At 47.9% G+C, this 20,779-nt stretch overlaps 1 protein-coding gene across 19 annotated transcripts in view; it reads right to left on the reverse strand.

The window, feature by feature from the left end:
- The window catches only part of SNX29 (sorting nexin 29), a 526,970-nt gene that overhangs the window by 304,692 nt on the left and 201,499 nt on the right, over positions 1-20,779 (reverse strand). For 15 of the 19 annotated variants that reach the window (XR_004961818.1, XM_036280935.1, XM_036280938.1 and 12 more), the window contains exon 15: positions 18,287-18,369. The exons of 1 other annotated variant lie outside the window; for it this stretch is intronic. Coding sequence is in view for 16 of the 18 variants with exons in the window: in XM_036280935.1 (XP_036136828.1) it covers positions 18,287-18,369 (83 nt within the window). In the remaining 2 variants the exon portion in view is untranslated. Of the gene's footprint in view, positions 1-12,550; positions 12,671-17,554; positions 17,711-17,832; positions 18,034-18,286; positions 18,370-20,779 lie in introns of those variants that run through there. 3 more of the 19 variants (XR_004961819.1, XM_036280952.1, XM_036280950.1) reach the window with 3 other exon arrangements.

A 20,779-nucleotide genomic window follows, 5' to 3' on the forward strand; every position in this document is an offset into this window, starting at 1 on the left:
GACATGACGTGCTGGTTTCAAAGTAAAAGGCAACGACTAATAGGCGCAGAACCCACGCTTTCACTCAGCGACGCTTTCACTCAGCGACGGTACTTCTGCGTCTTCCCCACCGAGATGAAGCCCCAGGACATAAGGACACATGTACACGGGGTTACAGCAATACTGTTTGTTGTGGCAAAAACCTGGAAACAACCCAAATGCCATTTATAGGAGAATGACTTTTTTATATGATAGCACAGCCACAATGGTCTCTAATATGCTGATATTAAAAAGACTGATTTAGATCTGTATCTATTGAACTAAGGAAGAGTCACGACTGCTAAGTGTTACACTGTTACCTGAGAAAGGCATAGGAGATCAGGGGTCGGCACTGTTTTTCTCTAAAGGGCCAGATGGTACATATTTTCTGTTTTTCAGGCTACATGTTCTCTGTGGAACTAGCACTCAGCTCTTCTGTTGTATGGAGAAAGCATATATAGACAATACACAAATGGGTGTGGCTGTGTTCCAATAAAACTTTATTTACAAAAACCAATGACATGCCCATGAGCTGTAGTTTGCCAACCCCTAAGAGAAACTGTAATCCCACTTGGGGGGTGGGGAATAGGTAGAGCAAGCAAGTAAACACATGTTTGTATAGTATAAATTTGCATAAATTTACATACATCAATTAACTATGGTTGTCTAAAGTAGGTAGCATTGGAAGTAAATTATTAACTTCTTTATATATCTCTGTATTGCTGGGCTTGTTATAAAGAGAATTCCAATAAAATATTCAATAATAGAAAATACATAAAGTATAAGCTAACTAGTGATCACTTTCACTGAAGTCAATTCTAATATATTTAACCATTTCTTTTTCCAGTGCAAATAACAGAAAGGACGTTGTATAATTCACATTTAATTGGATTCCAACTGTCACAGAAAGAATTCTACAACTAGAAATTGCCCAAACAAGGTAAAAAGGGTAATAAGTCATGGGAAACCAAGAAGAATTTGATTCTCCTCTCCCAGTGGGAGACAAATGACATAGAAAGTAGTTTAAAACGTGAGCTTGGAATCCGGGGCCCCACTGTTAATTGAGCCAGGCCATTCCTGTCCACATCTTACATGTGGAGTGGCTGACTGTATGCCGTCCTAAAACGATATGACAGTTGAGCACTAAGCCGAGATTTAGACCTGGGTCTGGATCCTACTTTAATCAAGCTCTCTCGGCACTGACCAGTAGCTGATCAACAGGACACAGGGCCCATGGCAAATCCAATCCTTCATGCTCCAGGGCACCCTAGATTCACAGGGAAAATTAAGCAGGGGACACAAAGTAACTGACAACCTCACTTTTTTTTTTTCTTTTACTATATATGCGAAAAATTTTAATCTATAACTCCTAAATTTTGCTGAACATATTGAAGAATCTCTAAACATAAATAAAACATGATGCTAAAATGGGAATTACCCTGTTGCCTTAGTTTTGGATAAAATCCTAACCTTAAAACAAATGGTGTTCAGTGCTCACCTATTTTTGTTGTTGTTACAGATGTTTCTCCTTTTTCCCCACTAAGACTCACTTCTTTAAAATAAAGAGAAGGATGACTGTTTCACCCAAACAGGGAATTTCAAAGTGTTGAGTAGATACCCTTGTTCACATTTTATTTCTCCCCATTTCTCCAATGAAACTGATCCCATTACCACCACTGCTAGCAAAGCCAGCAACACCACCCCCCATGTTCATCAAAAACAGAGTAGCGGATAATTCAGAAGTGCAGCAGAAACAGCTAATGTCCTATAATAGCCACTCTTTCTTTCTGAACAAGAAAAGCCCTAGGTTTGGGCTGGGCACCTGATTATCTGGATAGGAAACAAAGACTATGCCTCCCAGCATCCCTTACAACTAGATGTGGCTACATAAAAGTGACACAGGCAAATTGCAGAAGAAAAGATTAGTGAACTTGAAGACTTGGCAAAAGCAACTATCCATAACAAAACAGAGAGAGAGAGAGAAATAAAAAGGCTGGGTAATCCGCCCAAGGTCACACTGATGGCAAAGGGCAGAGCCAGGACTTTCTGGGCCAAAGCCACCGTCCACACACCTTCATGCTCTAACACGTCCCAGGACGGGCTGCGTTCATGAGTGCTGTCCCGTTCTGCTCTGGAAAAGAGGTGAGGAAGGAGGCAGGACAGCGACAGCCAGCTCGCATGTGTTGCTGACAGGCACCTGACATAACAATACTCACACTGTACCACTGCCTGATTTTCTTATTAAAAACCTTACCAATTTTTTTATGCCATCGGCTTTCTTCTTGGCGCATGAAGTCCATGTGTCAAGGAAGCGGGTAAGGGATCTCCAAGCCCTCAGGCAGGGGTTGTTTATCCTACGATGTTCACAGAGCAAAGTGCTATGCCGATCTGGAAGACTGCATTGCTAAATTTTAATAATGCTACAGGGCGTGTAAATGATTTTTATTTTCTCCTTTTCCCTTAATCTTTATCTTTTTTAATTCTCTAGAATGAATATGGCTTCATTTTTTAACAAGGAAAGTAAACACAAATTGTTTTCCAGCAATAAAGTTGCTGAAAAACAATCTGAAGGCAAGCTATGACGACTGCCTTTGACAGACAAAACCGGCTGCTCTTGGCCCGCGGGTGTGCATTCGCTTGCTGTCTGTCCCAAATCCTTCCTCTTGCTCAGAAGGAAGCCACGCCCACAGGAACAAGGCCTCACAGGAGCAGGCACTATTCCAGTTGCCCAGCCAGGGCCCCTGCACTCAGCTAATGGCATTATAATAACAAAGCAGATGCAAATGAAGGCAAGAGTAATTAAAGGTAGAGTTGAACTTGGCCTAATTGGCTCCACATGGGGGAGAGAAGGCATTTTTTTGGAGGGAGTGGGTCCCCCAAATGATGAGATTATGAGGAAAGACTGGGAGGGAAATGGAAAAGTGAGGGGGAGCCCATCAGGGTGAGAAATGTGAGGTACAGCACCTGCCTCCCAGGAACTTGGGCCAAGTGCACCACGTAGCACCTGACAAGCTCAAATCCACATCCTCACCTGTTCTGCTCACTGCACTCCAGGAGCGCAGGTTCCTGTCCTACCCTGTCACCCAGTCTGAGCTCCACAGGGACAGATACTGTGTGTCCCTCACTCCGTCTCGGGCATCCAAGATTCAGCTCACACTCACCAGTTGTGCGCCTTGGGCAACGACAACAGCCACCCAACATCCACACAGTAGATGGCAGGGACTTACAGCCGCACAGTCTGGCCCCACTATACACTCTCGCTCGACCTTTCTAAGCCTCAGTTTCCCCACCTGCAATGCGAGGATGATAACAGTACCTACCTCACAGGAAGGGTGCCTAGTAAAAGAAGTGAGCACAGAGCCTGGCATATGGTGCTTAATCCATACTATCAATTATTATTATTATAAGGTGCTCAATAAATTCATTCATTCATTCCCTTATCAAACATCTACTGATCATCTAACAGGTGCCAGGTATCCGTTTTAGAAGCTGGGTACACAATAGTATCAAAAGCAAGTCAGTCCCTACCCTCATGGAGCTTACATCCTGGTAAATGTTTATCGGGTATGTCACTACAGGAAGAAATAAACATTTTGTATACACAATAAGCAGCAACACTAGAGATCCGGAAGTGACAGCTATGGAAATGATGGCGGGGTCACAGACGGCTTCCGGGGCAATGACAACAGTGAACGGGGTGCTGAGCAGTCAGAAGAGTCCAGACGGAGTGAGCAGAAGACACAGGACAAGAGGCAGCGTACTCCTCCTGAGAGGCAAAGAAGGGATCGAAGCCACACAGCAGTGAAACAACCCCAGGCCAAGAGCTGGGTTTCCTCTTTACAGGGTGTCTACTTTCCTGTCCCGTCAGAGAAAACAATTTAGACAAGTCCCTCTCAGCCGATCACAAGGCATCATTACCCACTCGAGCAAAGCAAAATGAACCGTTGCCTTATGAAAGCTGTAATTAGAAACTTAAAACAGAGCAGTTTCCAGAACCAAAGTGGCATTTAACAAAACAGGCCCCCTGTGAGCTTCCGGGAAGGAGAGGAGTTGAACACCAAACAAGACGCTGACTGACAGACGGCAGACATGGGCACCATGCCGAACTGGCTCTCAAAGTGATGATGACAGCGATAAACACATATCTGGCCCAGACCCCAAGGCGAGACCATAGCTTCCCAAGGGCTCCTGTTCTGTTTCAGGGCCTTTGTTTCCTTCTGAACAATAAAAAGGAAATGAACAGAAATCACGAATTGATAGTTGGCGTTTCCAGACAATTGATTTTGCAATGATTTAGGAGAGAAAAGGATCCTGTGGGGGATAAAATCAGGGGGAGCAAATAAAACATTATCCCTTATGGAAGTCTCCAGAGAGAGATGGTCACTGCTATGACCCGGGACCTTTGATGAAGCTTTTCCCAGTAGTGATGGCACAGGGGGTGACTTGGGGTACTTTAGCACCCATCCCCAACCCTCCCGCAGAATTTCCATCAGCCTCACCCTCCCTAAAGCCACCTGGCGCAGGGACTGCTGCCCACCTACCCAGCAGCCAATTCCTAATGTGCCAGTAGAGCAACCGCATTTCCCAGCTTTCCTTGCAATTAGAGAGACCCAGAACTCTAAGTAGAAGTCATTTGGGGGAAGAGGTGGGGGTCCTTAAAAGAAAGTTTATTATTTTTATAACTTGAAACCCTTGTAGACGTCCCCTGTGAAATGCACTCTGCCCTTCCCCACTTCCTGCTTCTCCCTCGCTCCCTCCCACACAGAAGTGATGGCTGGAACACCGGCCACTGTCCAGGTTCCAGAGGCAATCATGAAGAGAACAAGCCACGTGCTAAGGATGGTAGAGCAAAACGGGAAAAGCGGCCTGAGTTCCCAATGATCACAAAGCCGTCACACTAGCACTGGACTGAACGACTTATGCTGGGCTTGTGTGGGAGGAGAGAAAAACCTTGTTTCTGTTGCTTAGGTTTTCTTTTTCCTGCGGCCAAACCTAGTCCACCTGATATACTCGCCCAAATAAACATACAAATTCGGTAAAAAACAAAGTGCACACTATACAGAGGCCGTTTCAAGGTGAGGCCTCCAACCCCCTTCCTAACAAAACACTAAACCACTTGCACATAAAAATTGTGGGGCTACCGCTGTTTCCCACGTCACTCCAGCTGCATGGCCACCTATGCTTTTGCTACCCAGCATTCTCTCTTCTCATATCAGAATCCATCCTGTTCCCAGGGGCCGTCCCTCGCCCATTCTCAAGCCAGTGTGTTTGCATGGGGCTGCTCCCACCTCACCCCTGCCAGGATTACGCCCTGTGAACCCAGCCTGGCCATCAGAGTTCTGACTCCCCACCTGCAGTCCCCAGGGTCATGCCCCTCTAGCTGGGCCAGAGTTCATCTGGAAACATCTGTGTGTGCAATGAGTAAGGACACCCTCAACTACACTTATAACTTTTAATACTTTTTATTAATCTGAAATAAATACGAATTATCAGTTAGATCTAGGTGGGGAACACACTGGGGGTGTTGAGTACATTGTTCTCTGGACTTTTTCAGTAAATTCTAATTTTAAAAAAAAGTCAGAGCATGTGCTACTGTCCCTGAAGCGTCTTCCTGGTGCCACCAGTACTGAGCACTTAGTGAGAGCCAGGTACTGAGGCTACCTGTTCAGCTATTTAAAGGTCAGGAAACTAGCTAATCACACAAATACTGTTTTGCCAGAATAATGGACTGCAAAGCTTTCAGTGCAGCTTACTCTATAATTATCACCATAATTACTCACCCACTTTCAGAAATTAATGTACAGGTGTTCTGTAAATGTGCTTTGACCTTCCACAGCTTGGACGCCCTTCAAAATGCATCTCCAATTCAAAATAATGTCAATAATTGCCTGGTGCATTACACATGTCTTCCCTTTGAAACTTCAAGTAATTCTATGAAGTCAACATTATTATCTCTACTCCTCAAATGGAACTACTGAAGCTCTGAGATAAAAACTTATTCTGCCCTGGCCAGTTTGGCTCAGCGGTTAGAGTGTCGGCCTGCGGTCCGGAGAGACCTGGGTTCGGTTCCCGCTAAGGGCATGTACCTCGGTTGCAGTTTGTCCCCAGCCCTGGTTGGTCGTGCGGGTGGCAGCCACTCGATGTGTCCCTTTCACGTCGATGTTTCTCTCTCTCTCTCTCTCTCTCTCTCTCTCTCCCTCTCTCTCCCTCCCACTCTACCTGAACAAAAAATGGAAAAATGTCCTCGAGTGAGGATAAAAAAAAAAACAAAAAAAAAACTTATTCTGAGAATTTGGACCTTAGTACCCGCAGAGCTGAGATTCCACCCAGATCCCCCCAACCGGGAAACCTGTGCCTGCCTTCTGTCTCCAGGCTCTGCGGGCCCTTCTTCGTGCTCCTCCTCTCGTCTCCTGTGGGAGGAGGAGCCTTTGTGGAAGAAGAAAAATGCCAGTCGCATGACACACACACCACTGTGACTGAGAAGTGTGCCCCCCACGTCTGATGTCCAGTTCCGAGTCCCTCACACTCTGACCTATTTCCACCCCCGCCATGTGGCTGATGGCACGCGGTTAGATTTCAGTCACCCAGAGAGAAGAGGGGAGCAGAGAAGCTCTTTCCCGAGATCAAGTTAAGGAGCAGATGCTAAGCAGTCAACCCACCCAGCCCAGGCAGAGACTGCCCCGCACCGGCAGGCATCTCGTGGGTAACTGTCACACACCGCCTCTCGGGTACTATATAGACCGGGTGGTAATTCTGGTTTGACCTCTTTCTAGGTGGACAACTGGAATGGTTACTTTCATGTGTCAACATGGCTAGGCCATGGTGCCCAGACATATGGTCAAACAGTAGTCTAAATGTCGCTATGAATGTATTGTTTAGATATGACTAACATTTAAACCAGTAGACTTGTAGTAAAGCAAATTACCCTCCATAATGTGGGTGAGCCTCAATAAATCAGTTGAAAGTGTTAAATGAAAAACTGAGGTCCCCAGAAGAAGGAATTCTGCCTCCAGACTGTCTTCAGACTTAAGCTGCAACATCAACTGAGTCTCCAGTCTGCAGCCTCCTCTGCAGACTTTGGAGTTCCCAGCCCCCACCAGACCATGAGCCAATTCCTTAAAGTCAGTCAATCAACTCTAGATAGACGGATAGATAAACAGAGATATGTATAGATACATGTATTATGTATGTGCGTATACATGTATCTGTGTGTGTGTGTGTACTGGGGTGTCACAAGAGAAACCAGAAACACCTTTCAGAAGAGGGAAAGTACAATCTGGTCTCTTCATCCCAACTCCTGACTGACAAGAAAATCAGTCCTTTCTGACAGATATCTCCTTGCCACGTTCTTAGACACTCTTTCTACTGCAGACCCTGACAAGTTACGAGCATTCCTTCTGACACTTTAAGAGCACAGACCCAAAAATAAGCTTGTTGGGTATGAGGTCCTTTCGAGGGAGCCACACAAATGCTCAGAAGATGGAAACCACATGCATCCAAGTGAGGGCCCAGCACACGCAGCACGAACCCCTCCCCCCTGCCGCTGTAGCAGCTTTCTTCCTGGGGTGCAGCTGCCCAGTCAGACACCCCTTCCCAGACCCCTCTGCATCCAGGTGGGACCGTCTGACCAGTCCCCACCAATGGATCAGGAGCAGAGTGGTGTGGGTCGCTTCTGGAAGAAGGGAGAGTAACAGTAATTATCATCCTCTTCCTTTTAGGTAGTATACAACATCACTTCCCAAACTTTTCCCTTAGAGAATGCTGTACCCATCTATATGAAGCTGTCTGTCCCTCTGAAATCATGCCTACGAGTACCTGGACAGAGTCCGGCAACAGGCTTTTATCGAGCACCTGCTGTGTACTTGGTCAACACACACATCAAGTTTTAGGGCGCAGATCATCCTCTTTGTGCGGTCAGACTACACAACGAGACGACCGCAAACTCCCTCGTGGGAGCAAACAGTCCAGCGCTAGACCTTGGTCACTGCTCATCATGAGTGTAACGGTTTAGGAAACCGAAAGGTCGGAGTGGGTGGATTCCTTTAAGGTGACAGGAGAAGAGGGGGCTCTCCCACCAAGTGCAGCATCTGGGCTGGCCAAGGGTAAGGCAAGTGGCATCTCCAGGAGAGGAATCGGTGAGCAGAGAGGATCGGATGGTGGTCCGGTGGGGGCATGTGGGAGACAAGGGCGACTGCGACGAAGATTCCTGATGAGCAGTTGGTGGGGGGGATGGAAAGGGCCCTGTGTCAGCGGAAGGAGAGGTGAAAGGTGGCTAACGCTCACTTCTCACTTCGGATCCTTGCGGGGCGGGGGTGGGAGTGGGGTACGCACAGTAAAGTGCCACATTAACTCAAACAGCGATGGTGACAGCTTCCACTGCAGGCCCCTAACCCCCACCCCGTTTTCTTAACTGGTGGAACGTGTTTGGAGAGGCGAGCTCTGAGGCCAAATCTGAACTGAAGGGGAAAAAGGAACCTTGACTGACTTGAGACGTGCAGCGCTGGCCAAGAATCAGAGTGTCGGCACATCTGTAACATCCTGGCTGACCCTGAACTCCATTAGTCAGACAGTGACATCCTCCAAGGCAGTGGTTCCTCGGGGCCAAGCACTGGGATCTTTAACTCCCAGGAGACTCAATACAGAGCCGAGATTAAGAAGCAGGGCTCTAAGTGGGAGAGGTGGCAGGGTGGTCCATAAGGAGACTGGTGGGGAGGGAGGCTCTCTTCCACTGAGCGGTGAGAAGATTGACTGGGAGCTGCTGGCAGCCTCTCGCCAGCATGGGAACACCTGCCTGCAAGCGCAGCCAAAGCACGTGGGGGCCGGGCCGGGCCCACCGGCTCGCAGGGGCGTCCCGTGCATCCGCCCGGCTCCGCGCTCAGTGACGCTGCGATGGCGGCCTGGAATCAGCCACAGGGGCACGTTCACACCACGGAAATCAGCAAGCGCTTCTTCTCCCCAGGGGGCGGGTGTTAAACGTTTACCAGCGCACACAGCCAATATGTGGAGGGGGAGAGAGAGAGAGAAGAAAGGGGGAGAGAGCAAGCGAGCTGAAAAATGGGGGGGGGGAGATCTAGTCCTGAGATTGTCTGAGCTGCTGGATCAAGCCTTCCCTGGAGATGGAACTCCCAGACTTCTGTTTTGTCTTGTTTAAACCAGATTAAATTGGATCTTTTGACTCTTCTGGTCAAGAATGGTGCGCCCATGGGGAACCAGAGCCATGTGCTAACTGCAGTCACAGGGAGCAGACGACACCTGAAGCAGCAGTGCCGAGGGACACGGCACAGCCGGACGGACTGCTGAGCTCCCCACGCGGCCAAGGCCTTCAACCACCTCAACGCCAGGAGGCCAGGTCGCTTGGCAGCTCCTCCACATCTCCACCCATTCATGTGATAAATATGTATGGAGTACATGCCATGGGGTCAAGCACCGTGCAAGGCACTTTGAACACAGCAGGGAGAAGACAGGCAAGGTCCCTGCTCTTGTGGATTGCAGAGTGCAGGGAGGGGTAGACAGTAAAGAAGGAAGGGAATAGCCCGGCCGGTGTGGCTCAGTGGCTGAGCATCGGCCCAGGCACCAAGAGGTCACCGGTTCATTTCCCGGTCAGGGCACATGCCCAGGTTGTGGGCCCGATCACCAATGAGGGGCATGCAGGAGGGGGCCAGTCATCTCATCGCTGTTTCTATCTCTCTCTCCCTCTCCCTTCCTCTCTAAAATCAATAAAGAAAAAAAAATGTTTTTCGCCCTGGCCAGTTTGGCTCAGCGGTTAAAGCATCGGCCTGCAGTACGGAGAGACCCGGGTTCGGTTCCCGCTAAGGGCACGTACTTCGGTTGCAGTTTGTCCCCGGCCCTGGTTGGTCGTGCGGGTGGCAGCCGCTCGATGTGTCCCTTCACGTCGATGTTTCTCTCCCTGTCTCTCCCTTCCTCTCTCTCCCTCCCACTCTATCTGTACAAAAAATGGAAAAATATCCTCGGGTGAGGATAAAAAATAAAAAAAGAAAAAAAAAAAAGAAAAAAAGAAAAAAAATAAAGAAAAAAAAATGTTTTTCAATCCTCACCCGAGGACATTTTTCCTTTTTTTTTTCAGATAGAGTGAGAGGGAGAAAGAGAGAAACATTGACATGAGAGAGACACATTGAGTGGTTGCCACCCACACAACCCAACCAGGGCCGGGGACAAACTGCAACCAAGGTACATGCCCTTAGCGGGAACTGAACCCGGGTCTCTCCGGACTGCAGGCCGACGCTATAACTGCTGAGCCAAACTGGCCAGGGCAAGAAAAAATATTTATTAAAAAAGGAAGGAAGGAAATGAACACCCAAAGGACTGTGACATAGCGGTAAGTGCTGTGCTGACAATAAAGGAAGTAATGGAACAGACAAAGAAGCAGAGGGCACACGTGAGACCGCAGGGTCCGAGGAGGGTACCTCTAAACAGAGACCTGCTAGGCAAGGCAGACTCAGCCACGTGGAGATGGAGGGAGGAGCAGCCAGGAGAGGGGCAGTCATTGCCAAGGCCCTGAGGTAGGCATTAGCCTGAAGGCCAGGGTGGTCAGTGATGGGGCTAGAACTCGGGGAAGCGCCAGATCACATCTGCCCTGAAGAACACCCCAAAAAGTGCACTGGGTGTTACACAGCAGAATGATGGGATTGGGTTTATGTTCCCATGAGGCTCCATGCTGAGCCCACTAGAACCAGACACAAACACACACAGTCAAGAGCTCGCTTTCCTTATGACTCAGGAAGCCTGCCTCAAACAGATGCTGTGCTCCCTGGGCCAAGAACATGAGGCCACCCAAGAGGAGGTAGCCCAAAGCCAAACTGATGGAGGCTGAAACAATGTAAGCCTAGGAACCCTCTCACCCATGACCAACCATCTCCTTAACGAGGTTGAGGGAAACCGAGACCCCTTGCGAGAGCATGAGGTACATGCAGTGTGGAACGGGATCCTGGAGCACGCCACATGCAGGCAGAGACAGGACACGTGAGAGGTTTATGACTTCCTGGTTTGTTTACTTCTTTTGTTTCTTAGAATCAACTCTTTTAAAATTGCTCCCAAGCCTCCCTCATCTGTCAAGTTCCTCCCAGTCTACCTCCCCCCCCCCCATGACTCCCACTAGCAATAACCCATTTCTTCTTCCCCCGTCCCTGAGCCTGCGGCAGAGTAACTAAATGGGGATGCCAACAAGACCTTGCAGCCTTAAAATCCGTCACTCGAGGACAGAGCTCGGTGGCCAGGGCAGGTGATGACAGTGGACCGTACCGAATAAGAGGGAGGGTGAAAGGAAGGGCCTCACGACAAACAGACACTGCACACTTGGAAAGACAGACTCCGGAGAAATAACACCCTTCACAAGGACAGGATGGACTCCATACCCAGTAAAGAGCTAATAGTTTGCCATGGACCACATGAGCTTTAAAAATCCCACTCAAGCTGGAGAACAGGGGCAGGGGGATTGGTGTAGTTATTGTTCTCATTAACAAGTTCAGAGTTGGACGATCACATCAGCTGACGGGAGGGCACAAAGGTCCAGATCAGAACCAGTCCCTCCCTGCCTCTCAGCCCAGCTTCTCTCTGGGATGGCTTCATCCCCAGCCTTCCCAGCCCAACAGGAAGAAAGAACTCCTCCTGAGAGCCTACGAGAGCCCTGAGACCCAGCGAGGGCGGCCGGCTAGTCAGTGCAGGGCAGAGGGTGGAGCCCACCTCTGTCACAGGACTGACGCTGAGTGAGGACACAAGTCAGGTGAAAACCAGAGCAAGTGGAACCTGACACTACGGAGGTCACGCGACCAGGGCAGACCCCTGTCCTTCTGGAACGCCAAGTTCGGCTGCCCCTGGCAGGAGGAGATCTTCCTTAGTACAGAAAGCAAGCTCTGATTCACAGGCAGATGCTCTTAGGAGAGCCCAGAAGACCAACACCTAGTAGGCTTCTGTCTAGCAGGAAAGACCTACATAAGAATGTCCACCCATGGGACATTCAGAGAAACCAGCCTCCCCAGCCACACATGACACCAATGTCCACACCTAAAAAGTAATGCCAATGGTCTACTGGACAGGGGGCCACAACCATACAGCTGTGGAGGCTTCAACTGCACTGTCTAGAGAAGGCTGGTGACAGGACCCATCCCCCGGCACTGGTACCAGCAACCCCAAGCTGAGACGAGTATGGACTGGGGCAAGGAATTCCCTTGCTTGACCAGACAGGCAGACCATGCAGGAGTGTGGGGGAAGGGCAGGGGGCTTTACTATCCCAGGTGTGGCTGCAAATCAACGGCCCCACTCCCCCTGAGGTTCTGAGTCTGTCCACCAGGAGACCTCTGACCAAAGAACCCATCCTTCAAAATATCAACCTCCCCATCACAAGTTCCATAAGATGATGATGAAGATGATCCTCAAGTCCATCCATGATAGTTAATACTATCATGATATATTAGCTTTCTATTGCTGCTATAACAAATTGCCACGAATTTGGTGGCTTAAAACAACACAAACTTGTTATCTTACAGCTCAGGTCAGATGTCCCACGTGGGTCTTACAAGCGAAAATCAAGGTGCCAGTAGGGCTGTGTTCCTTCTAGAGGCTCCAGGGCAGAATCCATGCCCTTGTCTTCTCCATCAGAGCAGAGGGGGGGAATCACACGCCTCACCAGATTAGCCTGACCAAAGATAGCAGGCTAATTTTAAGTTGATAATTTTGTATGGCCCTCGTCAGAAAAAGGCTCCCCGCCCATTGGAGGGTGCCCACATTCCTCAGCTCATGGCTCCTCCTTCATCTTCAAACTTCACCACTCCAACCTCTGCTTGTTACCACATCTTCTCCCTCTCCGACCCTCCTGCCTGCCTCTTATAAGGACCCTTGTGAACACTGGTGTCATCTGGATAAACCAGGATCATCTCCCCATCTCAAGATCCTTACCTCAATCACATTGGAAAAGTCCCCTTTGCCAGGTAAAGTGGAATATTAACAGATTCCAGGGATTAGGACACAGACATCTTTGGAGGACCATTATTCTGTCTACCACAGCATGTCCTAGATCCCAGATTCTAACCCAAGCATGTCTGTTATCTAAATTACATCACTTAGTATTTAATCCTGAAGACAACCACCTATGAAGTACATACTAATTCAATCCTAATTGCATGATGATCAAAGGGGCTGTGAGAGGTGAAGCAAACTAGTAAAAATAACAGTAATAATTATCCCAACATTTATGGAATGGCTACTATGTACAAGACATTTTCTAAGTGCTTTGCATGTATTAATCTTTTTCATCTTCCCCAAACCCAATAACAAAGGTACTGTTACAATTCCCATTTTACAGAGGAAGAAACTGAGTCACAGAAAGGTCACGAGAACTCGAAGTCTGTTGTCTGGGGGAGTCCTCCGTGTTTTTCTCACAGAAGTTATTCGTCCTCTGATGTCCACCGTGACATGCAGGAAGAATGTGGGGATGCATAGTGTTTTCTAAAGGTTTTGGCCATGACCACTGTTTTCATGGGGCATATATGGAGACTAGGATGAAGGGACACCCCTGGAGAATGACACCCTCGTACAGGTGGGACAAACCTTCCTTTTGTTGGCACGACCTTTCTCCAGATGGTCAGATGCAATGGAGGGGGCGTCCACTCACTGAACAGGTTCCTGCCCTGCCCTGCTGCCCTCGGACCTCCCTCAGGAGGCATCTCAGTAGCTGCAGGTGTCACAGCCCCTGGAGAAGGGCCTCCATTCTGGAGCGTGTTCCCACGAGGGGACTCCCACCACAGTAACGTCCTCCGCCCCCTGTCCACCTCCTCCCCAATCGGGGCGATTCTCAGTTGGGCAGAGGTGATGTATCACAAAGTGAAACACTCCCATGGTCTCTTTTCCTGCTCGGTCCCCACTGAGTGGAATCATTCTGCAGACCCAACAACCCCTCATAAGAGGGGTCCCTGGTCCACCTGGGTGACAGTGTAGGGTGTAGGGAGTGTGACTCTGGCGACAGGTCCAGCTGGAGCTTCCAACCGTCAGTAAGAAAAATGTTATTTTGCTCACTGTGTGTCTGATTCCTGCGTCTATGTCTTATAGAGAACTTGGAGAGCGGGAAAGACGAGCCACATGTAATGACAATCTCAAAATTAAAACAATGTTATTTGCTGACCACCTGTTTTAAGGTAAATAGAAAATATATAAGTACCACACAGAAGAGCTGCGTTCTCTCAACATCAGCCACATCCAACAGAAGTAGTACTCCTCAGAACTCCGATGGACCACAGATAAAAGTAAGAAAAGGGCCATGAGAAGAGCCAGAAGTTGACAGTGTCTCTCCAAGGGCTTGCCCAGGCCCAGAGACCTTCCCTCTCCACATAACAGACATGCCAAGCCACTGAACATGTGACCCACTCAACCAGTCCCCCTTCTCTGGCTCAGTACGCAGCCATCAGGTGAGACTCCAGCCCCAGGTTGATCAGCCCAGAGGACGATATGCCTGAACATCAGGTGTGGACCTTGTGGCTGACCCACTGGCTCTATTTCTCATGAACGATGAATAAATCCCTCTTCTGATTGTACACCACTCTGTGTGCTTCGCTAACGTGAATCCATTGCTAAGAGAATGAGTCAGTCTCGTTAACAGAGCCCATCAGCTGTCTGAGGCTGGGGGACTCACCTACTCCCCAGGCCTCTCCAGGCAAGCAGCCAACTTGCCACACTTCTTGTTCCCGACTTCGGCAACATGCCTGAGATGAACACACTGATTGGGAGAGGACCTCCTGCTCGCCCTCCGGAAGCAACTGCCCTACATTGGCTCCGGGGGCGGGGGAGGGGGATCCAAATTCTTTGACAAAAGGATTGATCACATGTCCAATCAGGGTTACAACAGAAGTTTAGTTGCCAAGCCAGCTCCTCCTGGGCACAACGGGCCTTTGCCTCACCGCTTCGGCGGGTGGGACAGCACCACAGCTCCGGGGTGGGGAAGATCCGACCACGCAGGCGCAGGCATAGCTCTCGGGAAGCCTCCCGCCCTTACCCAGGAAACAGAGACTTGAGCGGCGAACAGCCTAACCCCACTTCTGGACCACATCAGGGCCAACATCCTTTCCGTCGCTGGATGAGGCCGCCCCAGCCTACCCCACACTGAGTAGATCCTGATCTTCTGAACAGGGGAGAGGGTGGGAACTGAAAGTTGATAGCTGTAAAATTAAAGGTTATCAGCAATCGACTCTAGAGATCCATTTTAAGTTTTGTTTTTTGTTTTGTTTTTATCCTGGGCACATTTTTCCACAATAACAATGGACTAATGAAGGTGAGGGTCCCAAGGTAGCTCTCAGCAATCTATTTGATCCTAAAGGCATTTGACTTAAATTTAAATAACTTTTCCCTCTTTTCCCTACAGATGAGTCCATAGTTTCATAAACACCATTTAGCCAAAAGAGAAAAAGAAGCGTTATACCCTCAAACCAAGAGGCTGATAGTGTGGAAAGTGCTCCTGAACTCCAGTTGGAACTTTGCAGGCCAGTACCCATCCCTATAGCCATTCCCTTAACATCGGGAGCCAAAGAAAGTATAGCTCAGAAAGGACTCCCTCCTTCTCCATCCTCTCCCGGCCCTGCTCCTCCAGCTCCCCAAACCACCCAGCCTGGCCAGGACACCCCGAGCTGCTGCAGCCTGGTCAGGACACATACTCAGTGGTTTTCAACAAACTCAGTCAGTGCAGTTGAGGAGCACGTCTCAATTTCCTTGAGTAACATATGACATCCCTTGAAAAGTAGGTAAAGCTCTTAAAGGGCCCACGTGCAATTGTGAAAGAGTGCCTTTTCATGAGACTGCTTCCTGGTGCCCGACACGGACCTGGTGCTCAGCAAGCATGGAGCGAGAGGAGGGAAGTGCGGGACTTCAACAGGCAGCGACGGGCACGGTGCGTCACCACACTCGGGGGCTCTTACAGAAACCTCCCGCTAAAGGGTGCCTCACAGGCACGGCAGACGGCCTTACATTGCATGGTCAGACACAGAGCGGTAAGGGGCTGCTGCTTCATTTTCTCACTCTGATCCACTTAAAACCATCTCAACTTCCCTGGCCGGCGTGGTTCAGTTGGCTGGGCATCATCCCGTTTGCCGGTTCAATTCCTGGTCAGGACACAGGCCCAGGCTGTGGGCTTGATCCCAGGCAGGGGGCTTGCAGGAGGCAGCTGATCATTTTCACTCTCACACTGATGTGTCTCTCTCTCTCTCTCTCTCTCTCTCTCTCAAAATCAATTTAAAAGAATTAAAATCAAAATAAAACTTAAAAGGACCACCTCAACTTTGTCCTGAAAAGGCTCCTACTCCGCTTTGGCTGCAGAGCATTCGGGCTGGGCCTTAGGACAGGGAACTCGGCTGCCATGAGAAACAACTCAGCACGTTGTAGGTGCCATGTACCCGTGTGTAGGGAGTCACTCCAAAAATACTCCTACTCAGAAATGTATTTTATAGGGTTGAGGGAGCTGGTGCTCCCTTTTATCCTAGGCTTAAATTTTTCACTGCACCCAAAGTTCTGAACAGGGGTGCGTGCAGGTTTCTCAGAGGGTGGCAGTGTGCTCCACGGGCCACATGCACCTGGGGCACATACCCAGACGTGCACATCTGAAACGCACCCCAGATCCACTGAAAGAAGCCCTAAGGAAAGGAATTCTCTTCTCCAAGAAGAGAATATTTAATAGGCTCCCCAGATAATTCGTCTGCACACTAAACTTGAAGGACTTTATAATGCAAAAAACCAAGAATTTGGAGGAAAATGACCCAAGTTCATTTCCACCCAGACACACGTACAAGTCCCGTAAGGTCTCCTGAGCCTCCAATAACAAATTTTTTTAAACAGAGGAAAAGACATACTCATCCCAGAGTTACTGGGTCAAATGAGAATAGACTTGAACTTGCTTGGACAGGGTACAGGACTAGACATATATTATTCACTGAAAACATGTAAGGAATGGAATGAATGACTACAAAAGCCAGGTGCTGGGGAAATAAAGATGAGGAGTGAAAAGTTGGAAGACCAACAAAAATATAACTCCACAGAATGAAATGAATTTGGGGCCATAACTGCAATATCTGTATGAAAAGGGTGATGAGCCCACAAAGGAAACCATGATTAATAAGTAATTCCGCAGTGATAACCTACAGACCAACCACGAATGAAGCAATGCATGTTATTCTGTAAAAAAAAATTAACAAAATGTTGAACCTGATCAAGCTGAGACTGGGAGAAATATAAAAGCTTAAAAAATAACCGAGTCTTTATGATAACACTAGGCAAGTCATATCCAGATTCTAACCCTGCATCCCTCTATTACAAGAACAATAACTACCATGTACTGAGCACCTATAACATGCCAGAGGCCACACGAGAAGCTTTGCGCTGTTGGTAAATTTCCACAACGACCTCATGACATTGATGTGATGTTTTCTCTCACAGATGGCAAATTAACCCCAAGAAGTCAGGCTATAGTGGGTGGAATTCAAATCCAGGTCTGGCTGACTCCCAAGACCTGTGAGCATGGAGCACCCACCCCTTTGTTAAAAATGTCCAGGACTCCAGAAGCTCACTTCTGTTTAAGAAAATCTTGTAATGGTCAGTTGGCTGAAGGCTGCAAGACACTTCAGCCAAAGTCAAATATCCTTTCTTCAGGCTGACCTGAGAGATGTGTCAGAAGATCCGGGACAGTTAAACTGTAGCCAGACTGCGGAGAGAGGAAGCATACAGCTTCTGCATTTCATGAGATCTTGTCAAGTGATCACTCTGCTATCCACTTGTATTCTGATCAACAATATCAATAATGGCTAAAATGTACTCAGTACTTACTCTGTGGTAGGCATTATGCTGTCTACATGGATTGCCTCGTGAAGCAGGTGCTGTCAACTAGCCCTCGTTTACAGATGAGAGACTGAGGTACAGAGAGGTAGGAAACGGATGCAGAGCTGGGGCTGAAACCCGGCCAGCCTAAGTCCAGAGCTTGTAATCATGCTGCAAGGTTCACTGCCTTGTAAGTGGTGTCTCAAGACTCTAGATGTAAAATTCCCCAAGTAAACAAATTGATATAACTGTTGCTAATAATCTAGCAAGAAAGTCTTACAACATTGGTTTAGCAAGAATACACAGCAGGGTTTTCCATCTAATTAATTTTCCAGAATCCTGCTTTTCTAATTCATCTGCATATGTGTTTGTCACATGCTGAGTGTCGACTATGCGCCAGGCACAGGAGTGACAAAGATGCAAAGGCTTGGCCCCCTCCCCACCAGGCTGGTCTCCACCTCACCTTCAGCTGTTTGACCTTCTCTTTTCAGCATCTGGACAGCTCCTACATATTTCTTCAGCTGGACTTTAAGCACCTCATTTTCCCTGCAGGTACAAGAATGTTAAAAAAGATATTTTTTTAAATTGGTAATTTAGACCAAAGGAGGGGGGGGAGGGGAGAATCTGTGTAAAGAAAAACACATAATGTTCATCTTATAAATAATAATGCATTCTCCGTTTCTGAGATCATCACTGGAAAAGACAGCGTTAGCTAAGGCACATTTGCAGAATGCCTTGAAGAACTGTTCCTTCGTGACGGAAATAAGCTAACTGATTCCAGTGCCCATAAAATCAGGATGCTGACATGTGCTATGCTCAAGTTATTTGAATCTATCAATCTGCTAGATGCCTATTCTGTGCCAGGCACTCTGTAATACACTCTCCATTTACAGAAGCACATACCAAGTACTGTGTATTCAATCTGGGGAATACTCAATATTTTTATTAACCACTAAATGTATTGGATATTCACTATTTGCCAGGCATAATGTGAAGTCTTTAGATATCTCATTTAATTCTTTCAAGGTACTATTACAACATCCATTTCAGAGACGAGGCATAAAGAGGAGAAGCAATTGACCAAGGTCCACATCCACACCCAGGTAAGACTGTACTGTGAAGCATGGAACTCAGGCTACAACAAGACCCCTCTACTGAATTCACTCCAGGCACCCTGGCTAAGGACAAGGACATGGGGATCAGGGAAAGAAAACTACCGCTGGTTGAGTATTTACGACACAGCTCAGACTTTACATATGTGACCTCACTAAACCGAGCACTCATTCATTTACTCATTCTTCATTCAGTGGGGAAATGTTCATTAATGCCTATGATGTGTCAGGCACAATGACACGACAGTATTCTCCCTATTTTATAGGCGAGGAATTAAGGCATGGATTAGGTCTCCAACCATGGTCACAAAGTAAGGCACACGGCCAAGATCCAAAACAGGCCTCTCGGCCCCAAGGCCCAGGAGAGCTTTTCTCCGTCTCCTTAGGATTTGGACTTGGTTTCTCAGCAGATACCCCAGAGAGGTGCCTCTTCCACATTTGTTTCTGCTCCCCCCAAAAGGGTGTAAATAAGCCTGCAAGCCTTTGAACACAGTGAAAGAGCTTTAAGATTAGGTTTCTTTTATGCTTATAAAAATAAATTTAAAAGTAGAAGTGCTCATTGCAAAATACTCAATTAGATCACATTTAAGAAGAAATGTAAAAATCAGCTGAAAACCCAACACCTTAAAACAAACCCAACATTTTTTTTTCCTTTATTGATTTTAGAGAGAGAGGAAGTGAGAGGGGGAGAGAGAGAGAGAAACATCAGTGAGAGAGAACATCAATCGGCCGCCTCCTGCATGCCCCCAACTGGGGATCAGGCCCACAACCTGGGCATGTGCCCTGACCCGGAATCGAACCAGCAACCTCTTGGTTCATGGGTCGACGCTCAACCACTGAGCCACACCAACTGGACCAAACCCAACATTTTTTATAACTAGTCTATCATACCCCTCACTAGGCATGAGCGCACGCACGCGCGCACACACACACACACACACACAAAGTCCTAAATATAATTTTTTGTGTGTGGATGAAACATTGTTCACACTCCTTTAACTTTTCGTTTGAAGTGCTTTTTCCCTTGTCTACAATTCCATTCACCCCTTCCCTGTGGCAATCAATGTTAAAAACCTGATATACACATTCCATGCCTTCCTCCATGCTCTTATAGTCACTACAAACCTGATACACTCAAATAGAATTAATTCACCTTATAAAATCGTATCACACTATAAATTTTCCTGCAACCAGGTTTGTCTCATTAGACACCACCAGAAGTGTCTAACTCAGTGTAGTGGATGGAAATGCCATTCCTTGATATGAATATGCCACAATCTACTCGATGGAGACCCCTGAGACCGCCCGTCGCTGGCCCTGTCGTCTGTTTTCAGCACATCAGACTACATCTCCATCTGCAAAGACAGTACTTTGTATTTTGCTTTTCTGCACTATTTTGGCAGAAAGAACATCCACATCAACTGCAGACTCTGCCACCACTCAGGTGTCGCCTGAGAACTGCGGTTCATCTCAGAAGCTTGAGAGAGGGTAAAGCACAGAGGAGCCCGTAATCAGCTCCTGCCCCCTAGACAGCCTGGCGCGGATGTTCCTAGAGGTCTCTGCACTCTCTCTGTGATGTGACTGGCACACATCTGAAACTACACAACTAACGAGTCCTGAAAAGGTTTGTGGTGGAAAAAGATATTCCCCAATGTACATGGATTTAATCATTTTCTTGGGTTCCCTCAGCCAGAGTCTTGTCAATCATTCCAGCTTAGTCCTAATCTCCATATGTGAATTCAAGTCGTATGAAATTGATATGCATTTCTGTGTGGCACAATTTAACAACAGTTTATGGCAGAACATCCCCCAGGAGGCAGACTGGGCAGGTCCACTCTGGCCGG

This window comes from Molossus molossus, unplaced genomic scaffold, assembly GCF_014108415.1.
Source record: "Molossus molossus isolate mMolMol1 unplaced genomic scaffold, mMolMol1.p scaffold_m16_p_3, whole genome shotgun sequence".
NCBI lineage: Eukaryota > Metazoa > Chordata > Mammalia > Chiroptera > Molossidae > Molossus > Molossus molossus.